This window comes from Gopherus evgoodei, chromosome 2, assembly GCF_007399415.2.
Source record: "Gopherus evgoodei ecotype Sinaloan lineage chromosome 2, rGopEvg1_v1.p, whole genome shotgun sequence".
NCBI classification, from domain to species: domain Eukaryota; kingdom Metazoa; phylum Chordata; order Testudines; family Testudinidae; genus Gopherus; species Gopherus evgoodei.
The window spans coordinates 45,625,523-45,653,298 of NC_044323.1; the positions used below are offsets into that span (position 1 = coordinate 45,625,523).

Sequence of the window (27,776 nt, forward strand, 5' to 3'; positions counted from 1 at the left end):
AATTCAGTAAATTTACCATAAAGTAGAAACTGGTTTTACAAGAGGAGCAACAGTGTCCATGTAAATAGCTTACCTGTCTCCCTAGGCCAGGAAGGACAAAATGCCACGCCCACTGTCTGTTCAGGCCTTTTCTTCTGGGAACTATTTATTGTTTGCACTTAATATCTTGAGCAAACTCCCACATAAAAAACAGTTCAACATATAAATGCAGTGACCTGTCCCCATATCCAGTGGCTTCCTTGCTAGCACGTCTTCCTTAGTTGACCTGTGGCAGAAGGTGAATTATTTTGGTAAATTGGAGTTTCAGCCAGTTTTGAGTAAAAGCACAAGAGGGGAAAAGAGACTTTTCATATCTATATCTAGATGGGGGCGGGCAAACTTTTTGGCCTGAGGGCCATATCAGGTTTCCAAAATTCTATGGAGGGGCAGTTAGGGGAGGCTGGTCCGTCCCAAAGAGCCAGGCATGGCCCAGCAAATGCCCCCTATCTGACCCCACATGTTTCTTGCCCCCCTGACAGCCCTCCAGGACTCCTGCCCCATCCACCCGCCCCCGCCGCTCCCTGTCCCCTGACCACCCCAGGAACCCCCGCCCCTGACTGCTCCTCAGTGCCCCATCCAACCCCTCCCTTCATTCTTGACTGCCCCCCCCCCGGGACCTCTGCCCCATCCAACCACCCCTTCTCCCTGACTGCCCCCCGTCACCCTATCCAACCCCCCACCTTCCTGACTGCCTCCCTTGAACTCCTGCCCCCATGTTCCCCGCTCTCTGACTGCCCTGACTCTTATCCACACCCCGAACCACCACCCCAAACTCCCCTGCCCTCTTACTGTGCTACCTGGAGCTCCAGTGGCTGGTGACGCTACAACCGCACTGCCCAGAGCACCAGGACAGGCAGTCATGCCGCCTAGTTGGAGCCAGCCATGCCACCACACATCACAGAGCACCCGGTCAGGTCACAGCTCTGCAGCCCCGCCGGCCCAGGAGCTTGTAGCCCCGCCGCCCAGAGTGTTGCACCAGTGGCACAGTGAGCTGTGGGGGAGGGGGACAGCAGGGGAGAGACCGAGGGCTCGGACCAAGCAGGAGGGTCCCGCATGCCAGATGTGGTGCGCGGGCCATAGTTTGCCTACCTCTGATCTAGGTAGATCAATAGATATATTTTAGCTAGAAGATTCAAAAGCACTTTTCACTTAAGATTATTTCCATGCCAAATATTCTGAGTTGTTTCAATGGCAGAGCTTTTAAAAAAAAAAAAAATCACAAGATGTTATTTATATATATATAATATAGGCACATGCGCGCATGCACATACCTACAGAGCTGCCCCCTTCACAATTTGATTCTTTCAGTTTGGCTTATGGGAAATACATCTTACAACTGGAATGAATTGGAAATCTAAGACTTTCATAATTGTTGTAAAGGTAAGTTCTTCAAGTGGCCCTCTGCACATTCCCACTCTGGGGTGTGCCCACTGTACCATCAGGACCAGAGGAAGCTTCTGGTAGCAGTGCCTGTTGGAGTGCTCTTGCACCTTCTTCCCCTTTCTGTTCCCCTTGTGGCTCTGTACATTCAGAGAGCAAAGCTATAAATGGGTTGTGCATCTGTGCACATCCTCCAATGCCTGAATTGGAATTCTAACTCCAAGGAAGAAGAATTCCAATGTGCAGTACTGCTAGAAGGTTCCATTTCTAGCTACGCCATGAGTACATTCTAAGAATGTGAATATGCAGAGGCCACTTGAAGAGCTCTGGTTACAGGTCAGTAATCTTTAATCTTTGTAATGTTAAAAATATTGGTAATTTTATCAGTGTAATTAGATTAATTGCTTACAGCTTTATTCAGATTTGCTGGCTTATTGATGTAACTCTGTTGCCCCTCCTATTCTACACCAATGTTAAATTAGATCAGAATTAGGCCCTTCGTGTGTCTATAGCATGTAGAACATATAATGTGGTATGTAAATCCTAATTATTATTATAAAACAATTGTTATTAACTAAGCATTTTAAAATAGAATTTGCTTGGTATTTTTGAAAATTTCAGATTCCCTCTTCATACTATTATGAGATATTTCCTGATTCTTTTTACTTTACAATAGAAAGTCAAATTTAATAAATATCTCCCATTAGCCTAATTTACCTTTTTATTGTGTTTCCTGTAGTGGTTTTAAGTATGCTTTAAAACTGCTGTTGGCTAAAACTGCTGTCACACAGTTCAGTCAGGCAGTGTGGATGAGGCCAAAATGTATTAAAAACTTCCTCCCCCCCACCTCCCAAAATTGTATTCTAGAACTTGGTAGGAAATCTTGTAATCTCCAGAAAAGTCCCAAAGGACTGAGTATTTATTTTCTAAAGTACAGATGCTCCCTGGGTTACGCAAAGCTGAGTTATGCAAACCTGTACTTATGGAAAAAGTCTTGTAAGTGGGTTCTTTTTTTTGTTTTTTGGCTGGTTTTTTTGGGGGAGGGAGAGAGGGGGGGTTTGTGCGTAATTTTTGGGTGTACATCTCCGACTTACGCAACATTCGACTTACGCAAGGCGTTCCAGAAGTGAATGCTTGCATAAGTCGGGGACAGCGTCTGTATTACCTATTGTACGTGGTTTGGCTCTTAATGCTATGTCCAGAAGTCATTTCCATAAATCTTAGAGAAATAGAAACAGCTGATGCTTATGTGTTGTTGTTTTTGTTTTTTGTTTTTTTAAAGAGAGAGAGAGAGAGAGAGGAGGAAGGGTGAATAAGTCTATTTAGATTGTAAACTTTTGGGGCAGGGACTGTCTTTTGTTCTGTGTTTATACAATGCCTAGTACACTGGGGTCCTGATCCATGACCAGGGCTTGTAGGTGTTACAAATAATATTACCATCATTTATTAATTCATGTAAAATAACACAAGACACACTTATTTGGAGTGATCCATAGAAACTAATATAAAATGTAAGTATCAACAATTATTTTTTTAAATTCCTACCATGGGTCTTGGACTGTGTTAACATCTTAAAGTATATTTAATAAATTATAATGTAAAGCATAATAAAATATACAGATGCATTCCCTAGCTGATTGAGGTGTGGATGTGACCTTTGACTTATGTCGTATTTGTCAAATCATCTTAATTTTTGCCTGACATTACTTTGTACCAAATGCTGTTGGTTTATGAGGAAATTAATGTGCACTGTCAAGAATTAGGGGAACATGGAGACTTCTTCACCTACTTTTTACAAAAATTGATATGCACATAATCTTAACTTTTCTCTTTTTTTTTCACTTTTTTTTTTCTTAAAGTTGTGGGAGTTAGTGAGGCTTATGAAGATGCTGCCAACTGCCTATGGTTACTAACTAACTCCAAACCGTGCGCCAACTGCAAATCTCCAATTCAGAAGAATGAGGGCTGCAACCACATGCAGTGTGCAAAGGTATAAAGAAGTTCATATTGTTTATGGTGGAAAGTGTAACTCAAGTTGTATATACATGTCTATTTTGTAAATGCAGGCATACAAAGCCTCTGAAATCACAGGCATGGGCTCTAGTGGAACTTCTAAATCAAATTGCAACATTGGCAGATAGAAAGAAGCTCTAGTATATTAAGAAATAAGCAGAGTATTTGATATGCAATTTCATTAAATCTTACTTACAAGATCCATTTTGGCTTGGCAGTGAACACTGGTTACATGGGTTGAAGGACAATAAACAAAGAGAAATGAGCAGTAAACAAAGAATAAAATAGGAGGAAAGGCTTAGAGGAAAAGTATACAGATCTTTGCATTGTCCACTCTTCATTAATGACCTAGAAGAGAAAGTGAATAGCATATTTAATTTACAGAAGATACTAAATTTTGAGGCATTGTGAACACTCATGAAGATAGAGAAATAATACAAAGGGAAATAAGGTGAGCTGAAAATATCAAAATAAGGTCAGAAATAATACAAAGGTCAAAATAAGGTGGAAAAATATAAACATAGATATTCAATGGGAGTGAGAAACTAGGAGAGCAATAATTCCAAGAAAGACTTCAGGGGTAACAATAGACTGAAAACTTGCATCTAATTTTCTGTACTTCATAAAAATAAATAGGTTCTGCATAGCAATATTTTCTATGTCGAAACCTCTTTATGTAACATTATAATACATCTCAGACAACTCTTTTTTCAAATGAACTAAAAGCAGAAAGTTAGAGTACTTGCTTTTTAGTCAATGGATAGTGTGACAAAGTTCCTCCTCTACCTTGGGGGGTCCTACACTTTCTGGCAGATTTGCTTGCCTCAGAGATTCATGGCAGCCCGCAGTTTTGCCACTGGTTCAAACCTGCCATTCAGTCAGCTAACCTCATCACTGGCCAGTATGGCGCAAAGGGAGGAGAACAATTCCTGCAGTCTCTGTTGTCCCACCTAGTGGGTAGGGGACAGGCCAGAGACCTTCCCCTCTGATATAACTCACAGTCCAAGTCAATGGTTCTTGTGTCAAATAAGGAGTTGGAGGAATGGGGAGGACCTGGGCCCGCCCTTTACTCCAGGTTCCAACCCAGGGCTCTGTGGATCGCAGTTGTCTGCAGTGTCTCCTGTAACAGCTATGTGACAACTACAACTCCCTGGGCCACTTTCCCCATGACCTCCCGCCAGCACCTTCTTTGTCCTCACTGCAGGACCTTCTTCCTGATTGCATTTATATTCCTCAGTCCTCCAGTAGCACATCCTCTTGCTCCCAGCTCCTTACGTGCCTTTCCCTAACTGAAGGGAGCTCCTTCTTTAACCAGGTGCGCTGATTAGCCTACCTGCCTTAATTGATTCTAGTAGCTTCCTAATTGGCTCCCGGTGTCCTAATTAGCCTGCTTGCCTTAATTGGTTCTAACGGGTTCCTGATTGTTCTGGAATACTCCCTGTTATCTTACTTAGGGAAAAGGGACCTGCTTAATCTGGGGCTAATGTATCTACCTTCCACTACTCTCCTGTAGCCATCTGGCCTGACCCTGTCACAATAGCTTATGTGAAAGTAGCAAGAGCAGCTAATATGTCCATTTAATAATGTCAGGTTTTCAGATTAAGAAGGAGATATGTCACTACTAAGGTTTCAAACGCTTATTTGTGTAGGTAGGTTGTCTTCTATCAAAATATACCTTGGGTTAGAAAACAGTTCTCTTTTTCCAGGAGTCTGTCTCTTCATACCATACAGATGGCTTTTTCTTTCTGCGCCCATCACCTACTCCTCCTCACTTTTCCTCTGCTATATTTAGGGATTTTGTTGTTTATGCTCCCAGCAGAAACAGATCCTGCCTTGCCCTCACTGGTTTATCATTTATTTTTTATTCTATGTTTATCATTTATCTTTTTCTTTCTTGCTTGATTGGCTTTCACCATTAAACATAAGTTAGTGTCTCTACTTCAGTTCTACCAGCATTTGAGATACTAACTAGGGGCCAGGTTCTCCAGTCTGCTAAGAATGCTTTACACCTTGTAAGCAGCACAAAGTGGCTTTAAAATGGCCAGAGATAACTGGTGTTGAATTCCCCTTATATAGGGGAACTCTCCATCGAGAGAAAGCTGATAGAGGCAACTCTACTACTTCCTGTGCTAGCCTCCCCTCTCCCTTATATAAGAGGAAGGGGAAGGGTTATTCCAGGGCTGGGCTGCATGGTGGAGTGGAGCTCCCTTATACTTGTTCATCCACTTGCGTAAATGCTCTCATGGACTTTAGGCCTTCGGCGGAAGTTAGACTAATCTCCCTGCTGCTCTAATTTCTGCCAGAGTAGTTGCAGTTGAGTATTAGAAAGTCACAACAGGCTCCCTACTGCTGCCACACTCCATTTTATGTCCTCACAGCCCAAAGTGCAGAATTGGGTCCTAAATGTTTTGGACCATGATTTTGAGAAGTCATTGGTTTTTCACCAGACGGTCTCTTTGTTGGCTGTCATTTATTCCTTATCTACTCTAAGTCAATTGAGGATTATTCTTCTGTATTCCTCCAGGTCTTCTAGCATTCTTCTTAATATCAAATAGGTGGGGAAGCATAAGATTTGTAAAGGACATAATAGGGGAGAGACCTCAGTATTGATGCAAAAAAGGTTATTAATAAAAATTATAATTTATTATAATTGTAGGTTATTGTGTAATTGGCTTCACTGTTACTGAATTTTAGGACACTTATTTTCATACACAAGATGCTTGGAGAATATGATAGCTCACATGCTTATGTTTTGGGGTTAATTTTATAATAAAATGCTCAAGCTAATTAAGGAAATTCATAGGAAATGTCGTCTGCATTCCGTCAAACAGTGAGAACAAAGTGTCAAAGAGGATGACACCACCTTGCCTGTTAAACTATATTTATTACCTTCATTTGTGTTCACACAGACTCTTGTATGCAGCTTTATAGCTTCTATTTTGTTTTAACATTCTGTACTATTTTCTTTTTACGTTATCCTTTGGAAGATGTATATAAATTTTAGTAATTGGGATTTTAACTTTGTATAGAGTATTTGATAAGTGTCTTTAATTGCAAATTGTGAATGTACAACAAATAGTAGGTTGTAAATCTAGGAACCATTTGCTCAAAAGGCAAGCAACCAAGAAGACTCATTTATGGTTGGGAAATGTTTTATGGAAGATATTGGTTACTTCTAACTCATGTTTCTACTCAAAGGTGAAAACCTTTGTTGTCCCTCAAATGCTTAACATGGTATAAGTTTATTTTGACATGTATATTTGCAAATATTGTATATCTAAATGCGGGCCTTCATATAATAACTGCCTGATGCCATTATATGAAAAGTAAAATATTTTCTTCTTCGAGTGATTGCTCATATGCATTCCAGGTAGGTGTGTGCGTGCCGCGTGCACATTCGTCGGAGAAACTTTTACCCTAGCAACCCAGGCGGGTCGGCCGGGCGCCCCCTGGAGTGGCGCCGCTATGGCGCCCAATATATATCCCAGCCGACCCGGCCACCCTTCAGTTCCTTCTTACCGCCCGTGTCGGTTGTTGGAACTGTGGAGCACGGCTTCGCTGACCTCCACACTCCCTAGCAGCTCTTTACGCTACCGTTGTATATAATAGTTGTAGTTGTTATTGTACATATATAGTTGTTAGTTAGTAAGTTATCTAGTGTTGTTAGTATAGTTATTAGTAGTAGCGAGGGGATCGGGGTACCCCCCCCTCCCCCGCACCGGGAGCCGGACCCCATGCCCGGCTCATCGGGCTTCAAGCAGTGCTCGACTTGTCACAAGCCCATGCCCGTGGGAGACCCCCACGACTCCTGCTTGAAATGCCTAGGGGAGTCGCACTTATCGGCCAAGTGCACTATCTGTAAGTCCTTCAAGCCCAGGACCAAGAAGGAGCGGGACATTAGATTGCGACAGCTCCTCATGGAAGCGGCCCTGACACCTTGGCCCTTGGCACCAACCGCAAGTCAGCCGCTGAGCAAGGGCACCGCGGCACCAAGTGTCACCAAGAAGCCGGCACCGAAACCAGCCCAGAGCCGCTCCCTCTCCCCGAAGCCAAAGGCGGCGAAGGCGCAGACCATCTCGCCATCAACTGCCCCGCAGTCAGATCCTGCGCAGAAGGTGGATCGCCTGGCACCGATACCTGCCGCGGCACCACCCAAGCCGGTACCATTGACTCCGACCCTGCGAGGGCCGTCAAGTCTGGCACCTGGCAGCTCCCCGGTACACACCGTGGTAGAGCTCGCCTCTCCCTCGACCCCGGAAACGTTCGCCGTGGCGAGAGAGCTAATTGCCATCACCGAGGCGCCAATGCCCTTACCCCCGGCACCGCCAGTGCGGGTTCTCTGCTCTATGGGCAAACCGACCCTGATCAGACCAGCTTCGGTCAGTGTAGCAGGCCGGCACCGCTCCAGCTCGCGGTCCCGTGGTCGCTCGACATCAAGGCGCCACTCAGGCTCACGACGTCGATCACGATCCCGGCACCGGTCGACCTCCCGGCGCCGATCACCTCGGCACCGGTCGAGCTCCCGGCACCGATCCCCCCGGTACCGCTCACGCTCTCGGCACCGGTCGAGCTCCCGGCACTGATCACCCCGGTACTGCTCACGCTCTAGGCACCGGTCGGGCTCCCGGCGCCGGTCTACGTCCCGAGCGTCAACTCGAGACTCCCGGCATCACTCCAGCTCTTGGCACCGAGGTGGACGCCGCACCTCCAGGAGCAGATCCAGGCAATGGCGCTCGCGATCCCGGTCGACCTCCCAGCACCGAGCCGGTCGCAGGTCCTGGTCTCGATCTCAGCACCGATACCAGCACCGGTCACCATCCTCCAGAGGTGTGAGGTCGGTCGGTACCTCAGCACCGATTTTTGCAGCGCCACCGTGGCCATCAAGGGGCACGTCGGCATCCTCCCAGGCAGGCAGCTACTATGGGGACCAGGACCCCGAAGTACCGCTGGGGGTGTTCCAAGACCCCCGCCCACAGGACTCGGGTGCCCAACAGTGGGGTTTTTGGACACCCTGGGCTTACCATCAGGCCCAGGGTGCCCCCGTGCCTCAGACACATCCCACCGCCTCAGAGCATCGGGTACCAGAGGCCACTGTTTCCCGCCCCCCGGTGGTTGAGTCAGACAAACAGTCACCCACGCACTCCCCGGGACACCAAGAACAGGAACCAGGTCATGAGCAAGAGACCGTACCGGATACCCTCATCCCCGGGGTATCCTCCTCTTCCTCCTCGCCAGATGAGGCAGTGGCTGGGTCATCGGCATCGGGACCTCCACCGATAGACCTCAGGGCCCATCAGGACCTCCTCCGTAGAGTGGCCCTTAATATCAACCTCCCGGTGGAGGAGGTCGCAGAGGTGGAGGACCCGGTAGTGAGCATCCTCTCGGCCGATGTGCCTACCCGGGTAGCCTTCCCGTTCATAAAGACCATTCAGTCCACCGCCAAGAACCTCTGGCAATCACCAGCCTCCATCCCGCCAACAGCTAAGGGAGTGGAGAGGAAGTACATGGTACCCTCTCGGGGGTACGAGTACCTGTATGTCCACCCTCCTCCCTGGTGGCTCAGTCGGTTAACGACAGGGAACGGCATGGCCAACAGGCACCGGCCCCCAAGTCCAAGGAGGCAAAATGGATGGACTTCATGGGGCGCAAGGTATACTAGGCGGGGGCTTTGCAACTGCGGGTGGCCAACCAGCAGGCCCTGCTGGGACGCTATAACCACAACATCTGGACGGAGGTGGGTAAGTTCGCCAAACTGCTTCCCCAGGACTCACGCCCGGAATTTAACGCGTTCCTGGAGGAGGGTAAGAAGGTGGCCAGGACCTCCCTCCAGGCCTCCCTTGATGCGGCTGACTCGGCAGCCAGAACCCTGGTGTCCGGAATAACCATGAGACGCATCTCATAGCTTCAAGCCTCCACACTACCCCCGGAACTGCAGTATACAATCCAAGACCTACCCTTTGACGGGAAAGGGTTGTTCTCGGAGAAGACGGACTCCAAACTACAAAATTTAAAAGACAATCGAGTCATTATTCGCTCGCTGGGGATGCATACCCCTTCCACCCAGCGTAGACCCTTCAGGCCCCAAGCACGGCGCCCATACTTCCCACCCCGTCAGAGGCAGGACCTCAATAGATGGCGTGGCCAGGGAGGACGCAGACGCCAACCCAGCGCCCAGGGAGGCCAGAACCAAAGGCTTTCCAAGGCACAGCCAGGCCCCAAGTCCGGTTTTTGAAGGTGCGCCCGGGGACGGCTTACCAGTCTCAACGCAGGATCCTTCCCCTACCTTCCCCAACCGCCTCTCCCACTTCCTCCCGGCGTGGTCCCAATTAACGTCAGACCGTTGGGTGTTACGCACAGTGAAGCATGGATACCATCTGCAATTTGCTTCTTTACCCCCTTCGCGCCCCCCTTTCCGGTCCCTCTTCAGGGACCCCTCTCACGAGCAAACCCTCCTACAGGAGGTTCGCTCCCTCCTGACGGCGGGGGCTATAGAGGAAGTACCGATAGCCGAGAGAGGCAAGGGATTCTATTCCCGTTATTTTCTGATTCCCAAATCCAAGGGAGGTCTCAGGTCCATCCTAGACCTATGGGGCCTCAACAAGTGGATGCTCAAGTTGAAGTTCCGCATGATCTCCCTGGGAACCATTATCCCATCCCTGGATCCTGGAGACTGGTACGCCGCCCTCGACATGAAGGACGCGTACTTCCATATTGCCATCTTTCCACCGCACAGGAAGTACCTCCGCTTCACGGTCAGACATCAGCACTTCCAGTTCGCAGTTCTACCCTTCGGCCTCTCTACAGCCCCGAGGGTGTTCACCAAGTGCATGGCCGTCGTAGCTGCCCACCTCCGTCGGCGGAAAATCCACGTCTTCCCATACCTCGACGACTGGCTCCTGAAAGGGTCCTCTCAGTCGCAGGTGCAACGGCATGTCGAGGCCGTTATGGACCTTTTTTCCCAGCTGGGCCTGCTTATCAATGCCGAGAAGTCCAGCCTGGTACCCACACAGAGGTTGGACTTCATAGGCGCGACCCTGGACTCAACTCAAGCCAGGGCCTTCTTACCTCAACCTCGCTTCCAGGCGATCGGTGTGATCATCCGGAGCTTGCAAGCCTTCCCACTCACCTCGGCTCGAACCTGCCTCACACTGCTCAGCCATATGGCCTCTTGCACTTACGTGACAAGGCATGCCAGGCTCAGAATGAGGCCCCTCCAAACGTGGCTTCATTCAGTATTCCGACCGAGTAGGGACCACCCGGATGTATTGCTGACGGTCCCCCCCGATCCTCTCCGCTCCCTCGACTGGTGGCTGACCCCATCTCTAATATGTGCGGGCATGCCGTTCCATCCACAGCAGCCATCGGTAACTCTAACAACCGATGCGTCATCCCTGGGGTGGGGAGCCCACTTAGGGGACCTGCGCACCCAGGGCCTCTGGTCGTCCCACGAGCTGTCACTCCACATAAATGTCCGGGAGCTGAGGGCAGTCTGCCTCGCCTGCCAGGCGTTTCAACGACACCTACAAGGCCGTTGCGTTTCCGTACTTACAGACAACACAACGGCCATGTATTATATCAACAAACAGGGGGGAACCCGTTCGTCTCCCCTATGTCAGGAGGCCATTCGACTCTGGGACTTCTATATAGCCCAGTCGATAGACCTGGTGGCATCCTTCCTCCCTGGGGTCGAGAACACGCTGGCGGACGACCTCAGTCGATCCTTCCTCTGCCACGAATGGTCGATCAGACCGGATGTCATCCATTCCATCTTCCAGAGGTGGGGATTTCCCCGCATAGACCTCTTCGCAACCAAGTCCAACAGGAAGTGCCAGGAGTTTTGCTCCTTTCAAGGTCTCGCTCTGGGGTCGATCACGGACGCGTTTCTCCTGCCGTGGACCCACCATCTCCTGTATGCCTTCCCTCCGTTCCCTCTGGTGCACAAGGTCCTGTTGAAGCTGCGCAGGGACAAAGCGCATCTGATCCTGATCGCACCTGCGTGGCCCAGACAGCACTGGTTCACTGCCTTACTGGACCTATCTGTGGACCCGCTGATTCCCCTTCCTCTCCACCCAGACCTGATTACCCAGGACCACGGCGCACTTCACCACCTGGATCTACGAGCTCTACACCTCACTGCGTGGCTCCTGCATGGCTGAGCACAGCGGAGCTTAGCTGCTCCGCACCGGTCCAGCATATACTCCTTAACAGCAGGAAGCCCTCCACTCGCTCAACGTACAGGGCCAAGTGGAAGCGTTTCTCTTGCTGGTGCGCTTCTCAAGGGGTGAACCCTACGCAGGCCCCAATGTCCACGGTCCTGGACTACCTCTGGTACCTTAAGCAGCAGGGCCTGGCAATTTCCTCCTTAAAGGTACACTTAGCGGCCATCTCCGCCTTCCGGCCAGGGGAAGGTGGCCGCTCTGTATTCTCCCATCCCTTAGTCGCCAGATTTCTTAAGGGCCTGGAGCGTCTATACCCCCCCCTACGCCGCCCTGCCCCTACCTGGGACCTTAACTTGGTCCTGAACAGGCTCACGCTCCCACCATTCGAGCCACTGGCGACTTGCTCGCTCACGTACCTGTCATGGAAGACGGCCTTTCTGGTGGATATTACATCGGCCAGACGGGTTTCAGAGCTGAGAGCTCTCACAGTGGACCCACCCTACACCGTCTTCCATAAGGACAAGGTGCACCTGCGACCCCACCCGGCGTTCCTCCCTAAGGTTGTTTCCACCTTCCATACCAACCAGGACATCTTCCTCCCTGTCTTCTTCCCGAAACCACACTCTTCTCGGCGGGAGCAACAGCTGCACTCCTTAGATGTACGTAGAGCGCTTGCTTTCTACATCGAGAGAACAAAGCCATTTCGGAAGTCCCCTCAACTGTTTGTGGCGATCGCGGAACGAATGAGAGGGCAGCCTATATCCTCACAGAGGATTTCCTCCTGGGTAACTGCATGCATTCGCGCATGCTACGACTTAGCTCACGCCCCCTCTGGCCATCTCACGGCTCATTCCACGAGAGCTCAGGCGACGTCGGCAGCCTTCCTTGCGCACGTGCCTATACAGGAGATATGCCGTGCTGCAACTTGGTCATCGGTCCACACATTCGCCGCACACTATGCGCTGATCAGACAATCAAGAGAGGATGCGGCCTTCGGCGTAGCAGTCTTAAATACCGCCACATCTCGCTCCGACCGCACCGCCTAGGTAAGGCTTGGGAATCACCTACCTCGAATGCATATGAGCAATCACTCGAAGAAGAAAAGACGGTTACTTACCTTTGTAACTGTTGTTCTTCGAGATGTGTTGCTCATATCCATTCCAAACCCACCCTCCTTCCCCACTGTCGGAGTAGCCGGCAAGAAGGAACTGAAGGGTGGCCGGGTCGGCTGGGATATATATTGGGCGCCATAGAGGTGCCACTCCAGGGGGTGCCCAGCCGACCCGCCTGGGTTGCTAGGGTAAAAGTTTCTCCGACGAACGTGCACGCGGCGCGCACACACCTACCTGGAATGGATATGAGCAACACATCTCGAAGAACAACAGTTACAAAGGTAAGTAACCGTCTTTTATGTACAAATGTAGCTAAGCCATTAATGCTATAACTGGTTACTAATGTAAGAAGTCATTTGAGTATAGAAAGTATTTATATTAATTGGGAAATCAGTTAGTTATCTGGCAATGTGTAAGCAGCTCCTTATCAAGCTTAGAAAAACAAGAAGAATCTTTCCAAGGATGGTACAAAGAAAAGACAATACTTTCTTTGATCATTTACATTTAATTATTCTCTTTAAGAATCTTTTATATTTAAAAAGACTATTTTAAGAGCTCAAAGTTTACATTTAAAAAGGCTATTTTAAGATCTGAAAGGCCTGAAGACTATTTTAAGACCTGACTATTTCAAGAGCTTTTATTTAGGAAATAGGAGTACACCTCTACCCCGATATAACGCTGTCCTCGGGAGCCAAAAAATCTTACCATGTTATAGGTAAAACTGCATTATATCACACTTGCTTTGATCCGCCGGAGTGCGCAGCCCTGCCTCCCCCCCGCCCCCTCCAAGAAGCACTACTTTACCACGTTATATCTGCATTTGTGTTATATTGGGTCACGTTATATTGAGGCGGAGGTGTATTTAGATTCATTTGAAACATAATTTCTGCTCCTATTAAATACTGATGGATCTAAAGGGATAGCTCAGAAAATAAATTGATTAAAAGAGAGAGTTAAAACTTTAAATATCAAAAATCAGTACACCCGTAAAGCTGAAGAATAACAACTCTGCTGCATATGCAATAGCAGATTGAATATTCACGAGCTGAAGATGGTAGCAGCACAATCCAATAAAGATGTTGAGCCAATGAAAGGTGACAGCAGCTGATATTTAAATCCAGCTATTCCCCTGAAAGAGGTCTGTCTTCCACTTTCAGCGAGGCCATGGGAAAAGAAGTATATACATTTCTTTAAACTGAAACACAATCTCTTATGCTTATACCCTTACCCTTATGTACTGTTACACACACTTGCTCAGTTACACTCTAGCTCTCAGCACTCATCTTAGTTTAGTCACTTCATTTCATCTCTACAAGCAAACAAAAAGTAACAAGACAGCTAAGAACAATAAAACCACAACACAGGATCAAGAGGAAGCTACCTTTCAGCCACCACTGCTTCTGCAACGTCGTCACACCATCGAGAATTCAGCATCACTGGTGAGATGGAGTTTGCCAAAGCACTGCCAAGGGATTAGACTTAACTTGTCCTTGTACTAATTTTAATGCAATATTGAATTTCTATTATAATTAAGTATTAACAACTTTTTCTGTTAAACTCCAGATTGTTTAGACTATGTGTTCCTGGAAAGGAGACATAAGCAAATATTGATAAATAGAAAGAAGTTATGGTATTTTAATTTAATTTGAATTGAAGATTGTTAATCTTATTAATTTGCATGTCTTGACCACTGCTTGAATGGCTTCTTTTAAGTCACCAACTTAAATACCTTCTTTAGTTTCATAGGACTTAGACTGACTTCCATGATTTCAATGGGAGTTAAGCACCTAAACTCTTCTGAACATCTGGGCCTTAGTTAAGATCAATCATCTTTCTTATTCATAATGAGAACAGATCAATGACATTGAGTCTCTGCTCTGTGCAGCCCTGGAGACAGACCAGACTTGTCAATTAGAGGCCTGGGATGTGTGGCTCCACCTCTGAGGAACCACCAGTTTTTCATCTGTCTCTTCAGCTTCAGGCAGGCAGACCATCTCCTCCTTGCTGCAAAACAAATTTGAAAAGGAGGAGGAAGAACAGGCTTAAAGTCACTGGCTGTCTTGGTCTACTTTTATCAGCACAGGGGGATTCCCTTTCTCTTCAGCGTCACTGGGACTCTTCATGCCCTTCCTCACCCATGCGGAGTTCAGCCTGGTGAAGAAAGCTAAGAAGGCCAGATGTTGTGTCTCCTGTACCTCCCCTGGATGGAGATTTGTGACTGCTAAGCAGAGATTCAGGGGCCTGTCAAGTGCTAAGGCTAGGGTACATTTTTCTATGGCCGCCCTCCTCAAGCAGAAAAACTCCCAAGAAGCAGCAGCACCTCAGCTGCAAAATCGCCCCTTGGGACAGGTAGTAGCCCCAAGAATGATGGCTCCTTCCTACACACCCACATGTGGCAGGAGTGTAGGTTAAAGGAGAATATCAAAGGGCCAGGGAAGAGCCCCTTATCCAGCTGCTGGAGCCTATGCTTACAGCCCTGAGTGTTGACCATGAGACAGCTACCCAGCCCCTCCCACAAAGCTGCTGTAGCAGAGCAAGGAGAGCCTTTAGCCAAACCTCTCCCTCCATTCTGCAGCTTTTTCTGTGATTAGCTTATTATCTTTGACAAGTTCAAAACTTTTTCCAAAACCTTTGAGTTAAAAAAAAAAAAAAAATCAAACTGACTCTGCCTCACAAACAGTTTCAGTTTTTGACACTGATATTTTTCAACAGAAACTTATGTTGATATAGTCCAATCCAGCTCTACTCAACATCTTGTTCTGTGCACCCACCCCAGACTTCATTTATAGCATGCAAAGCACTCCTGCCCTATGTCTAAGCATCAAACTGTACTTTTATAAGGCACCATAAACCTATTACAACATATACAGCAGCTTAGAATACATCTGCTAGGAGGGTCCTTGGGCATTTTCTTTTGACATATAAACATATGTGGGAATGTACTATTCCTGTGAATTCTGTCGCTTCAGTTGGTTGTGGCGGAATAGTGATGCAGTACTGGAAATCTATAACAATGGTTGGATGCAGATATGAGTTTTGTTTTCTTCTTCTTCTGAAGTGCAAATATGACTTTTGCTGGATTTGCCTAGAAGAATGGAAGAAGCACAGCTCTTCTACTGGAGGCTATTACAGGTGCACGCGCTATGAAATTATTCAGCATGTAGAGGAACAGTCCAAGGAAATGACAGTGGAGGTAGGAGATTAAACTATTGGCTCCAATAAAATACTTAGGCTGTAATTTTCTGTCTTGCCTAAGGTTCTGAATTGGTATCCCTGAGAATAATTTATTAAGAGTTTAATTTTCCCCATCCAAGGTCCTCAGTGGAACAAAAGTGAATTATAACTCTAAATATCATATTGAGGTAATAGGAGCAAAATACTGTCAGGCTTTTGTTATACTAGGAACACAGACAACTGGGTTCTCGGTTCTGCTACTAACCCACCATGTGATGTTGGGAAAGTCACTTCATCTCTCTCTACCATGATTACCATTCTGTGCAATCAGTGTAGTAGTCCTGTAATTACCCCTGTGCCTCAGAGAAGCGTCATTTGGTGTAATTAATGTTTGTAATGTATTTTGAGGTCCACTGTTTAAAGGTTGCTCTATAGGCACAAAATCTCAATTCCTCAGTTCTGATGGCTGTATCTGTCAGACTTCTGATATCAAAACATTACCTTTCTGTCTGCCTTAGACTACTCCTAGGGGAATTCTGCACCACTGCATAATCCAGAATTTTTCCAAAAATTAATGTGCGTGCAGAATTTCCTTTCCTCCACAGAAATGGACTGCAGTGGTGTTGGTCACCACTAGGGGCCACTGGACCCGGCAGAGTCCAGTTTGCACATAGAAGACACTGCTTGGGGAAGGGGGAGGGAACTGGAGCATTTCCCAGCAGCTGCAGTTCCCTACACACTCTAAGGGTACGTCTACACTACAAGATTATTCCAATTTTACATAAACCGGTTTTGTAAAACAGATTGTATAAAGTCGAGTGCACGCGGCCACACAAAGCACAATAATTCGGCGGTGTGCATCCATGTACTGAGACTAGCGTCAATTTCTGGAGCGTTGCACTGTGGGTAGCTATCCCATAGTTCCTGCAGTCTCCCTCACCCACTGGAATTCTGGGTTGAGATCCCAGTGCATGATGGTGCAAAAACAGTGTCGCGGGTGATTCTGGATAAATGTCATCACTCATTCCTTCCTCCGTGAAAGCAACGGCAGACAATCATTTTGCACCCTTTTTCCCTGGATTGCCCTGGCAGACACCATAGCATGGCAACCATGGAGCCGGTTTTGTGTTTTGTCACTGTCAGCATATGTGTACTGGATGCTGCTGACAGAAGCGGTACTGCAGTGCTACACAGCAGCATTCATTTGCCTTGCAAGGTAGCGGAGACAGTTATCAGTCATTCTGTACCGTCTGCTGTGCCATTGTAAATTGGCGATGAGATGACGGTTATCAGTCGTTCTGTACCGTCTGCTGTTGTCATGGGTGCTCCTGGCTGACCTTCACTGAGGTCGGCTGGGGGCGCAAAGACAAAAATGGGAATGATTCCCCAGGTCATTCCCTCCTTTATGTTTTATCTTAAAATAGAGTCAGTCCTGCCTAGAATATGGGGCAAGTGTACTACAGTGTACCAGAGAGCACAGCAGCTCCGTGTCAGATCCTGCAGAAATGATGAGCTGCATGCCATTCTAGGGGGTGTCCCTGCAACAACCCCCCTCGTTGCTTCCCTCCTCCCTCAACCCTCCTGGGCTACCGTTGCAGTGTCCCCCCATTTGTGTGATGAAGTAATAAAGAATTCAGGAATAAGAAACACTGACTTTTTAGTGAGATAAAATGAGGGGGAGGCAGCCTCTCAGTGCTATGATAGTCCAGGCAGGACATTAAACGGTGGTGGGGAAAGGAGCCCAGCATCCCGCTGCTATGATAGTCCAGGCAGTACAGAATCTATTCTTTAGACATGAAAGGGGGGGCTGATAGAGCTCAGCCCCCAGTTGCTTTGATGAAGACGGTTACCAGTCGTTCTGTACCATCTGCCGGGAATGACCGGGAGTCATTCCTATTTTTACCCAGGCGCCCCCGGCTGACCTCACCTGAGGCCAGCCAGGAGCACTCACGGGATGATGACAAGGATGGCTACCAGTCATTCTGCACTGTACCATCTGCCACCGGGGAAGGGAGGGGAGCGGATGCTGCTGTTCAGTGCCGCAGCACCGTGTCTACCAGCAGCATGCAGTACACATACGGTGACATTGAAAAAAGTCAAGAAACTATTTTTTTCCCTTTTCTTTCATGGGGGGGAAAGGAGGGGTAAATTGACGAGATATACCCTGAACCACCCCGGACAATGTGTTCGACCCTACAGGCATTGGGAGCTCAGCCAAGAATGCAAATACTTTTTGGAGACTGCAGGGACTGTGCGATAGTTCGAGGCCTCAGTCCCCCCTCCCTCCCTTCATGAGCATCCATTTGATTCTTTGGCTTTCCGTTACGCTTGTCACACAGCACTGTGCTGTGGACTCTGTATCATACCCTGGAGATTTTTTTCAAATGCTTTGGCATTTCGTCTTCTGTAACGGAGCTCTGATAGAACAGATTTGTCTCCCCATACAGCGATCAGATCCAATATCTCCCATACCGTCCATGCTGGTGCTCTTTTTGGATTTGGGACTGCATTGCCACCCGTGCTGATCAGAGCTCCACGCTGGGAAAACAGGAAATGAAATTCAAAAGTTTGCGGGGCTTTTCCTGTCTACCTGGCCAGTGCATCCAAGTTCAGATTGCTTTCCAGAGCAGTCACAGTGGTGCACTGTGGGATACTGCCCGGAGGCCAATACCATCGATTTGCGTCCACACTAACCCTAATCCGACATGGCAATACCGATTTCAGCGCTACTTCTCTCGTTGGGGAGGATTTCAGAAACCGGTTTAAAGAGCCCTTTATATCGATATAAAGGGCCTCGTTGTGTGGACGGGTGCAGGGTTAAATCGGTTTAACCCTGCTAAATTCGGTTTAAACGCGTAGTGTAGATCAGGCCTAAGGGAAGGAGATAGCGACATGCAGGAAACTCCACACAAGCCTGGGATCAAGCATCAGGCTGTTTTTCCCTCTGGATCTCTGGGAAGGAAGGGGGTTTGGGCGAGGGGGCAAGGCTGGACTCTGGGGGCAGCGGGATGGGGTCTGGGCTTTGGGAACTCTGTAGCTGAGGTTTGGGGATGAAGGGGGGCTGGTGTCTGGGCTGGGGGGGCCTGCGACTGGACTCGGGGGCCGGAGGGGGTGGGTGTCTAGGCTAAGGGGCCCCTGCAGCTTGGCTCTTGGGGGGCAGGTGTCTGAACTGTGGGCCCCTGCCGCTAGGCTTCAGGTGTATTGGCTGGGGTCTGGCCCCATGGCTGGTTTTAAGGTGGGAGGAAGGAGGGGCTGAAACAAGAACTGGGTTGTCATAGGGGTTTCTTTAACTCTGTACGCCTGGGAGAATTTGTTGTTTGTGTGTCTGCATTGTTACAGACAAGCTTGCTGACAGGTATTATGAAATAAATTACCAAAATAACCGAAATTGGTGTGATTATGTAGTGTTATTTTGACAAATAAAATTGGCAGAATTTTAACATACTCTGCAGATTTTTTTAATTTTTTTAGCACAGAATTCCTCCAGGAGTACATCTTAAACAGTACCCATTACCATGGTATTTGTGTATAATGTCTAATGTTCCCTGCTGAACAGCTCACTATACTTTTGAATTTGCTGATGATTGTAAAATAATATGTCTAAATGGATGACTCATGCTTGATTTCTTATTTTCTAGGCTGAAAAGAAACATAGACGATTTCAAGAGCTTGATAGGTTTATGCATTATTACACGAGGTTTAAGAACCATGAGCTCAGCTATCAGGTATGGTCCAAACAGTTTCTAGTAAATATTTTCCCCATTTTATCAGTCCGGAAATTAGATGAATTTGTTGTATTTTATTTATGTCCTTTTTTTTAGTTAGAACAGCGCCTTCTAAAAACTGCCAAAGAGAAGATGGAGCAGTTGAGTAGAGCTCTCAGTGGAAGTAAGTAGTGTTTGTTAGTATTTACTGATTTATAATGGCGGTCTGAAGTCAAATGTCTCTTTACACTAAAAGAGCAATTTTGTTCTTCAGATTTTTTCTTTACTTATATTGATGCCTACAAGAAATGAGATATTTCAGACTGCTACTTCTGTACATTTCAGGCTTTGAACTTTCAGCCTTTTTCAGTCCTCAGTTCATCTGATGTTAACTTGAGTTTGAGTCCTTTGTTGTTAAGGAGATTACAATTCTCTTTCAGTATTTGTGTGTAACGGCCCCCCACACCTGATTCCATGTATTTATTTAAAATATGTGGGAGAAAGGACAAAACAATGTTAATGTAAATTGCTTGAGGAAACAGTGAAGTATGAATTTCAGACTTTTAATGGTATCTTACATTTATGTAGTGACTTATACTCTGAAGGATCCCAGGGTGCATTAGGAACTACAGCCTGTATGCTATATAGGAAGAATCACTTGCTTCTGAAATGCAGTCACCTTTAGGGTGAGGAAAGATTATTTGATTCAATGAGTGCACAGCACAGTACACAACTTGTTACATGTGATCTGTTCTGAATCAGTTTATTTTCTTACTTTGTAGAGAAGTGTACCCTTAATAAAGAAATAGTCTTGATCCTCCAGTGAGCTCTCTGTGTATACAGAGGTTGCGCAAGAGGAGCTCTTTGCAGGATCATGGGCGTAAGTTTGTACTTAAACTGTATGAAGATGACCTGCTATGTCACCACCTGCAAGAGTGGAAATTCAGACCTGGTCAGGTTGTTACTGCTGGCAGTTTTACCCAGCTGGCCCAAGTGAGCAATCTTATCTGTCCTTCTGGATAGGCCTTTTATGGATAGGGCCCATTACATGGTGTAATTTTCTCATTCTGAAATGTTAGTGTGAATAAAAAGTAGTAAAGGCTTCTTTTAGAAAGTAGAATAAGCATATGAGACTCTAAATACACAGAAGGAATAGATCACTTGAGTCAGAGAGTTACTAGTGATACATAGATACTTTTTACCATAACCACACCTACCCATTTACAATATGGGTGGATTTTTGGAAAATATTTCTGATCTTACATTAACACACACTTGTACTTCTTTCTGGGGGAAACTCTCATAATAAAAATACTAAGGTCAGCAGGAAAATGTTTTTACAATGCTTGTGTTACTGTACAGCTGAAGGAGGCTGTCCTGATACCACTTTTATTGAAGACGCAGTACAAGAGCTCTTAAAAACTCGCCGCATTCTCAAGTGTTCTTATCCATATGGATTCTTTTTGGAACCTAAAAGCACAAAGAGAGAAATATTTGAACTTATGCAGGTAAAATAAGTATGTTTTGTTTTTTGTGACATAACTAATTTTTCTTGTAATACTAGTTATCCACATTGCATGTTTTCTGACTATATAAAATTCTTAAACTTAGTTCAAAATGACAAAGATGTGGAAAGAACGGTGTATAATGAACTGTTTATTTTGCTGTAGCATTAAACTCATCGTTGGGTCTATATGATTTTGAATTCTTTCTTTAAAAGTTTTAAGGCTACAACCAAATTAGGGGGAAGGGAGTGAAGAATACTCTTAGCAGGATTGTTTAGTCTATAATGCAATATATTTTATTTCAGCTTTAAGGACAGATTCTTAATGAAAAAAATACACTTGTAATTCTGCTTTTCTGAAAATATATGAACAGGATGCTCATTCCTGGATTAGGCTGAAACCAGCAGATCTCCCTCAGTTCTTAAATAATTTTGATTCCTAAGGGCACTGGCTTTGGGTATAGTGCAAGCCCAAGCCCTGTACTGACCATCAAATCTCCTTTTTCTGCCGGGTGTAGATAGTGCCCTCTAAATGATCTAGTCAGTCCCTTCATTTGCACAGGAAGTGAAGCTCCCTAGGATGATAAGCCAATACAAAATGATGAACCATGACCAAAAATATGTCCCCCCCCAAAAAAAGAATCAAGGCATAAACATTAACGAAGATATCTCCCCACAGAGTTTGGGAATTATGTGGTGAATGAAAATTATGTCAGAATGATGATTTTCTCAAGAGACAACCCCTTTGATGGCCATCAAGGAGGAACTGATTGGAATCAGAGGGCAGTGTTTATTACACCCAGCAGGGGATGGCATGCAATGGCACTAGAAGGCTTGACTCGCTATACCTCACAACTTCATTTATTTATATGTATTGCCATAGCACTTAAGAGCCCTAGTTAAGGATCAGGACCCATTATGCTAGACACTGTACAAACACAGAACCTGCTCCAAATAACTTACAATTTAAGAATAAGACGGGATGGATAAACACACATAGGAAGTACAAGGAAACAATGAGACAGTATTGGTCAGCATGATAGGCATTTTCTTAGCACACCTCTGCCCTCAGTGGTAAAAATTCTTTGAGGGCTGAGGGAGTTCCATCAGTTTCTTGTTAAGGAGCTAACACCCAGGAGTGAGAATCCTGTCAGGATGGTATCTTTCAAGAAATTGAATTATTCAGAACAGTAACTCCTCACTTAATGTCATCCCAGTTAATGTTGTTTCATTGTTACGTTGCTAATCAAATAGAGAACATGCTCGTTTAAAGTTGTGCAGTGCTCCCTTATAATGTTGTTTGGCAGCCGCCTGGTTTGTCCATTGCTTGCAGAAAAAAGCATCCTGTTGGAGCTAGCTGGTGGGGGCTTGGAACCAGGGTGACCATCAGCTTCCCGCTCCCATAAGTTCCCTGTGCGGCAGCCACCCAGCAGGCTATCCATTGCCAGCAGTTCAGCTGTCCCTCCCCCCACTGCTGTGTGCTGCTCCTGCCCTCTGCCTTGGAGCTGCTCCCAGGAGCCTCCTACTTGCTGTGTGGGAGGGGTGGAAGGATGCTAATGTCAGGTTGCCTCCCTCCTATGCCCCCTACTCCTTTACCCCATCTCCACTGAACAGAGCGGGGGACAAAACAGGAGACAGGACTTAAGACGGAGGGAGCTTGCTGGCAGCAGCTGCTGTCTCAACTTGCTGATCTACTTTAAAAGGCAGTGTACTTAGAATAAGGTTAGTGTACTTAAAGGGGCAATGCAGGTGTGTCTGTCTCTCTCTCACACACATCGTGTGTGTCTCTGTCTCTCTCTGCCATGCTGTCTCCCCTTCCTCCATTTGTGCTGCCTTGTATAGTGTGAGGCTACATTAACAACAATGGGTTAACCCTTGAGGGCTCAGCCGGGTGTTAGTTCGTCATTTAGCAGTAAGGCATTCCCTGGGAAATATCCCACCCTCTGCCACCCTCTGACTTCACCACCTCAACCAAGCTTCACAGTCGTCATTGCTGTGTACAGTATTAAATTGTTTAGAACTGTGTGTGTATATGTGTGTGTGTTTTATTGTCTTTTGTCTGGAGAAAATTTTTTTCCTGGAACCTAATCCCCTCCGCCCCCTTGGATTCACTTAACATTGTTTTGCTTAAAGTAGCATTTGTCAGGAACATAACTACAATGTAAAGTGAGGAGTTATTGTATAGCATGTTTGCAGTGCAGTTATGCCAGTTGTTCATTTAACGGTTTTATTTTGTTGTAACGTTACACAGTACACTTTGTTTATTTTCTGTTGCAGACAGACTTAGAAATGGTCACGGAAGACCTTGCTCAGAAAGTAAATAGGCCTTATCTTCGTACTCCTCGTCACAAAATAATCCGTGCAGCATGTCTTGTGCAGCAGAAGAGGCAAGAGTTTTTGGCCTCTGTGGCCCGTGGAGTTGCCCCTGCAGACTCACCAGAAGCTCCAAGACGCAGGTAATTTAGGCACAAAAAGAGAGTGCAAACCAAAAAAGTTCAGGTTATAGCTACCAAGCTCTGTGAACCCACCCCTCAAACTAGTGCTTGCTTTGACATACACATCAAGGCAAAATAGAGCTGACAGAATTTTGTAGTTGTAGGTCACTGGCTCAATCAACACTTCCTTCATTTGATTCACGCGGGGGAGCCGCTACCGTTTGTGTCACTCGGGCGTGGGTCCCAGTGGCAATCCTCCGGCGGGTTCGCGTGAAGTTGTCACGAGCAAGTGATGATTTTGATGTAGGCAGACAATGCCCATTGAGTCGCTTTGCCTAGTTAAATAGGGAACAGGGGGACGGATAGCTCAGTGGTTTGAGCATTATCCTGCTAAACCCAGGGTTGTGAGTTCAGTCCTTGAGGCAACCATTTAGGGATCTGGGGCAAAAATCTGTCTGGGGATTGGTCCTGCTTTGAGCAGAGGGTTAGACTAGATGACCTCCTGAGGTCCCTTCCAACCCTGATATTCTATGTGAAATTATACCCTTTCACTTTTAACTTCAGATTGTGAAACTCTATCAAACTGCCACGGGTCTCTCATTTTCATTTTGGAACTGAAAATGAGGAATCTTGGCTGACTCTAAAATTTGTAATGAGACCCAAAACCAGGCAGGATTTTCACCAGTTGGGGTTTTTTTTGGCCAACTATTTCCACACAGCTGAAGTTGCAATAACAGCACGGGAGATAAAGCCCATACTTAGGTAGGAATCCTCCCCTGGAGTTTAGGAAGCTGCAGAGGCTGACTAGATGTATGGGAAGTCATTGATTTCCTCCTTTAGCTAGAAAGCCAAATCTTATTCAGTCCTATATTTTTTATTAAATTGGCATTTACATTTCATTCTTATGGCACCTTCTGGATGTCAACTCAAATTGCTGTATACGTGTTGCTGTCAGATCAGCTGACAAGTGAAAGGTGTTAAACTGAAGACAGCTTGTTAACAGAATAAGGAGCTTAGTAGAGTAATATGATTGATCAAACTGATTCAGAGAAGCAATATTTTTGCTGCTTAGTGTTTTGTTTAGATTACATTTTAATTGTTAGAAGTTACTGGTAGGTTTGGGGTGTGTATACTATTTTATCCCCACATTTCTCTTTTCTTCTAGTGAAAGGATGTAAACCTAAAAATCATTCTCTTGTAGTTTTTTCTGGTTTTTTTTAAATTACATTAAGATATGTCAAGTTGTAAATTACAATAATAGTTAATAAGTATAATTATAAAATAAACTCACCCACACAGTTGTTCTACCCTCCAAGCCATTGTGACAGTGAAGCATAATTTGGGTGTAATCATTCTAGCTCAGTTTAGTCAGTGTACTAAATATGAATTTTTATAGTATAATTCACACACAGTTTTGTGATGTGTTAATAGCTAGCTGAGTACTTGTGACCTAATTTCACGTCCTGTACTTCAAAATAGCCACTTACATACTTGGCACTCACCACACACTATTTAAATAATTGCTGAGAATAATTTCCAAAATCCAGAATTTAAAATAATTTAATTATCCAGTCTTCTGAAACATTTTTATAAATGTATGTTGTTAACCAGATGAGCAGTTCACCTCAAAGATGGTTTACAATTGTAGACTGGGGAACCATTGTTCGTACTTTATTCTGCTAATAAGTTACATGATGTATCTGATTTAATTTATAGCTTTGCTGGTGGAACATGGGATTGGGAATATTTAGGATTTGCATCCCCTGAGGTAAACTATTTTTTTAAAATTTTTTAATGTCGCTATGCATATTATAGGAATCAGGGTGTAATTCTGTTTTGCATGGAGAGATTCCAGATTTTGTTTCAAATTGTTTTAAGGTTTGCAAGGTTGGATTTAAGCTTTCCATTTTCTTTGCTTCACAATAGAAGGAAATATATGCATGGGTAATTGGGCAGTACCTAAACAAAGAGTCTTACGAAAAGACAGTTCTTAAGGATGGCATCAGACCAACCCTTTGCATTGTATTTTTTCCAATCTCAGAGCAAGGCAAGAATCTATGAACAAACATGCCTGCATTTGTGGCAATATTTTTATAATAAATATTCAAAAATCTGTATAATTAAAAATATACTTTTGAATGCAATACCAGTCCAACAGGATTTGACAGAGAACCTAAATGAAGTGGCACGCTATCTTCCATTCTTTACTGATTTAAAAATTCAACAAAAAAAGATTTAGAATTAAATTTTTTGTTTAAATTTTAAACAAATATTATTCTGAATGTAAAAGTAGTATTAAAGAGGAAGGAAACTAGATAATTTCTGATACAATTAGTCTGTCAAGCAATTAAAAAAATGTATTGTGATTAATCACACTGTTAAAGAATACATTTTATTTAAATATTTTTGGATGTTTTCTACATTTTCAATTACCACACAGAATACAAAGTGTACAGTGCTCACTTTATATTATTATTTTTTATTGCAAATATTTGCACAGTAAAAAACAAAATAAAGTTTTTTCAAGTCACCTAATACAAATAACATAGTACAATCTCTTTATCATGAAAGTTGAACTTACAAATGTAGAATTAGCTACAAAAAAATAACAGCACTCAAAAATAAAACAATCTAAAATTTTAGAGCCTGCATGTCCACTCCGTCCTATGTCTTGTTCAGCCAATGGCTCAGACAAACAAGTTTGTTTACATTTGCAGGAGATAATGCTGCCTGTTTCTTGTTTACAATATTACCTGAAAGTGACAATAGGTGTTTGCATGGCCCAGTTGTAGCTGGCATTGCAAGATATTTATGTGCCAGATGCTCTAAAGATTCCTATGCGCCTACATGCTTCAACTACCCTTCCAGAGGACTGCCGATGATGGATTCTGCTCGATAACAATCCAAAGCAGTGCAGAGCGATGTATATTCATTTTCATCATCTGAGTCAGCAATATCAGCATGGAAGCATGTCTTTTGGAATGGTGGCTAAAGCATGAAGGGGCATATGAACATTAGCTTATCTGGCATGTAAATTCCTTGCAATGCCGGCTACAGAAGTGCCATGTAAATGCTGTTCTCACTTTCAGGTGACATTGTAAATAAGAAACAGGCAGCATTGTCTCCCATGCATGTAAACAAATTTGTTTGTCTTAGCGATTGGCTGAACAAGAAGTAGGACTGAGTGGATTTGTAGGTTCTAAAGTTTTACATTGTTTTGGTTTTTTGAGTGCAGTTATGTAACAACAAAAAAATCTACATTTATAAGTTGCACTTTCATGATAAAGATATTGCATTATGGTACTTGTATGAGGTGAACTGAAAAACAGTATTTTTTTGTTTATCATTTTTACAGTGCAAATATTTGTCATAAAAATAATATAAAGTGAGCACTGCACACTTTGTATTCTGTGTTGTAATTGAAATCAATATATTTAAAAATGTAGAAGAACATCCAAAATACTTAATAAATTTTGATCAGTATTCTATTGTTTAACAATGTGATTTAAAAGTGCAATTAATCACGATTAATTTTTTGAGTTAATTGCACGAGTTAACTGCGATTAATTGACAGCCGTAGATACAATATTATGTTAGTCGTGTCATAAATAATACCACTCTTTCTGCAGGATGGACTACTGCTGACAGGATTAGAAAAAACAAAATACAATTTTTTAAAGCAATATTTCACCATTTATACATGGTGGAAGAACATTTATGTGATTGTCAAACAACTGCACTGCATATAATATGTGCATTTTGCTTTTAAGTTTTCCTTTCTCTCCTTAACTTGAATTAAATATTTCAGGGGTTTTAAATCAAAGCATGAGGTTAAAGGAGAAATCTCACTTCTGCGTTTTTTTTTAAGAGACAGTCACTTTCAGACACACTGGAAAAATACCATGTCTTATAAAACTCTATTTTCTATATATTTCCTTTCCTATTGTTGCTGGTTAGCAATATGCTATTAGAAAAAACAGCTTGCTTCTTATAGGGTAATCAGTTTTGTTTCTCCTGTCCAATTCCTTCAGTTCTTCCTTTGTTCCTAAATAATTCAGTGTTTTGTGAAACTGAACGCTATATGTGATGTTCCTACAGTCCAGGAGGAACAGAGTAGAAGAAAAGGCAAATTAGAAAAGGGAAAACTTCTGTTAAACAATATGTAACATGACAGTCACCTTTAGATGACTGTTGATTAGCAGTTATAATTTACCCAAATATGGCACTGTCTGATTTAAATTGTATCCTTTGTACCT

General features: G+C 44.8%; 1 protein-coding gene across 9 annotated transcripts in view; it reads left to right on the forward strand.

Moving 5' to 3' along the window:
- ANKIB1 (ankyrin repeat and IBR domain containing 1) overlaps positions 1 to 27,776 on the forward strand; it is a 199,056-nt gene that overhangs the window by 154,002 nt on the left and 17,278 nt on the right. For all 9 annotated transcript variants that reach the window (XM_030550545.1, XM_030550547.1, XM_030550544.1 and 6 more), the window contains 7 exons: positions 3,279 to 3,409; positions 15,762 to 15,896; positions 19,516 to 19,602; positions 19,699 to 19,765; positions 20,944 to 21,089; positions 23,363 to 23,541; positions 25,237 to 25,288. In XM_030550545.1, the coding sequence (XP_030406405.1) occupies positions 3,279 to 3,409; positions 15,762 to 15,896; positions 19,516 to 19,602; positions 19,699 to 19,765; positions 20,944 to 21,089; positions 23,363 to 23,541; positions 25,237 to 25,288 (797 nt within the window). The remainder of the gene's footprint in view (positions 1 to 3,278; positions 3,410 to 15,761; positions 15,897 to 19,515; positions 19,603 to 19,698; positions 19,766 to 20,943; positions 21,090 to 23,362; positions 23,542 to 25,236; positions 25,289 to 27,776) is intronic.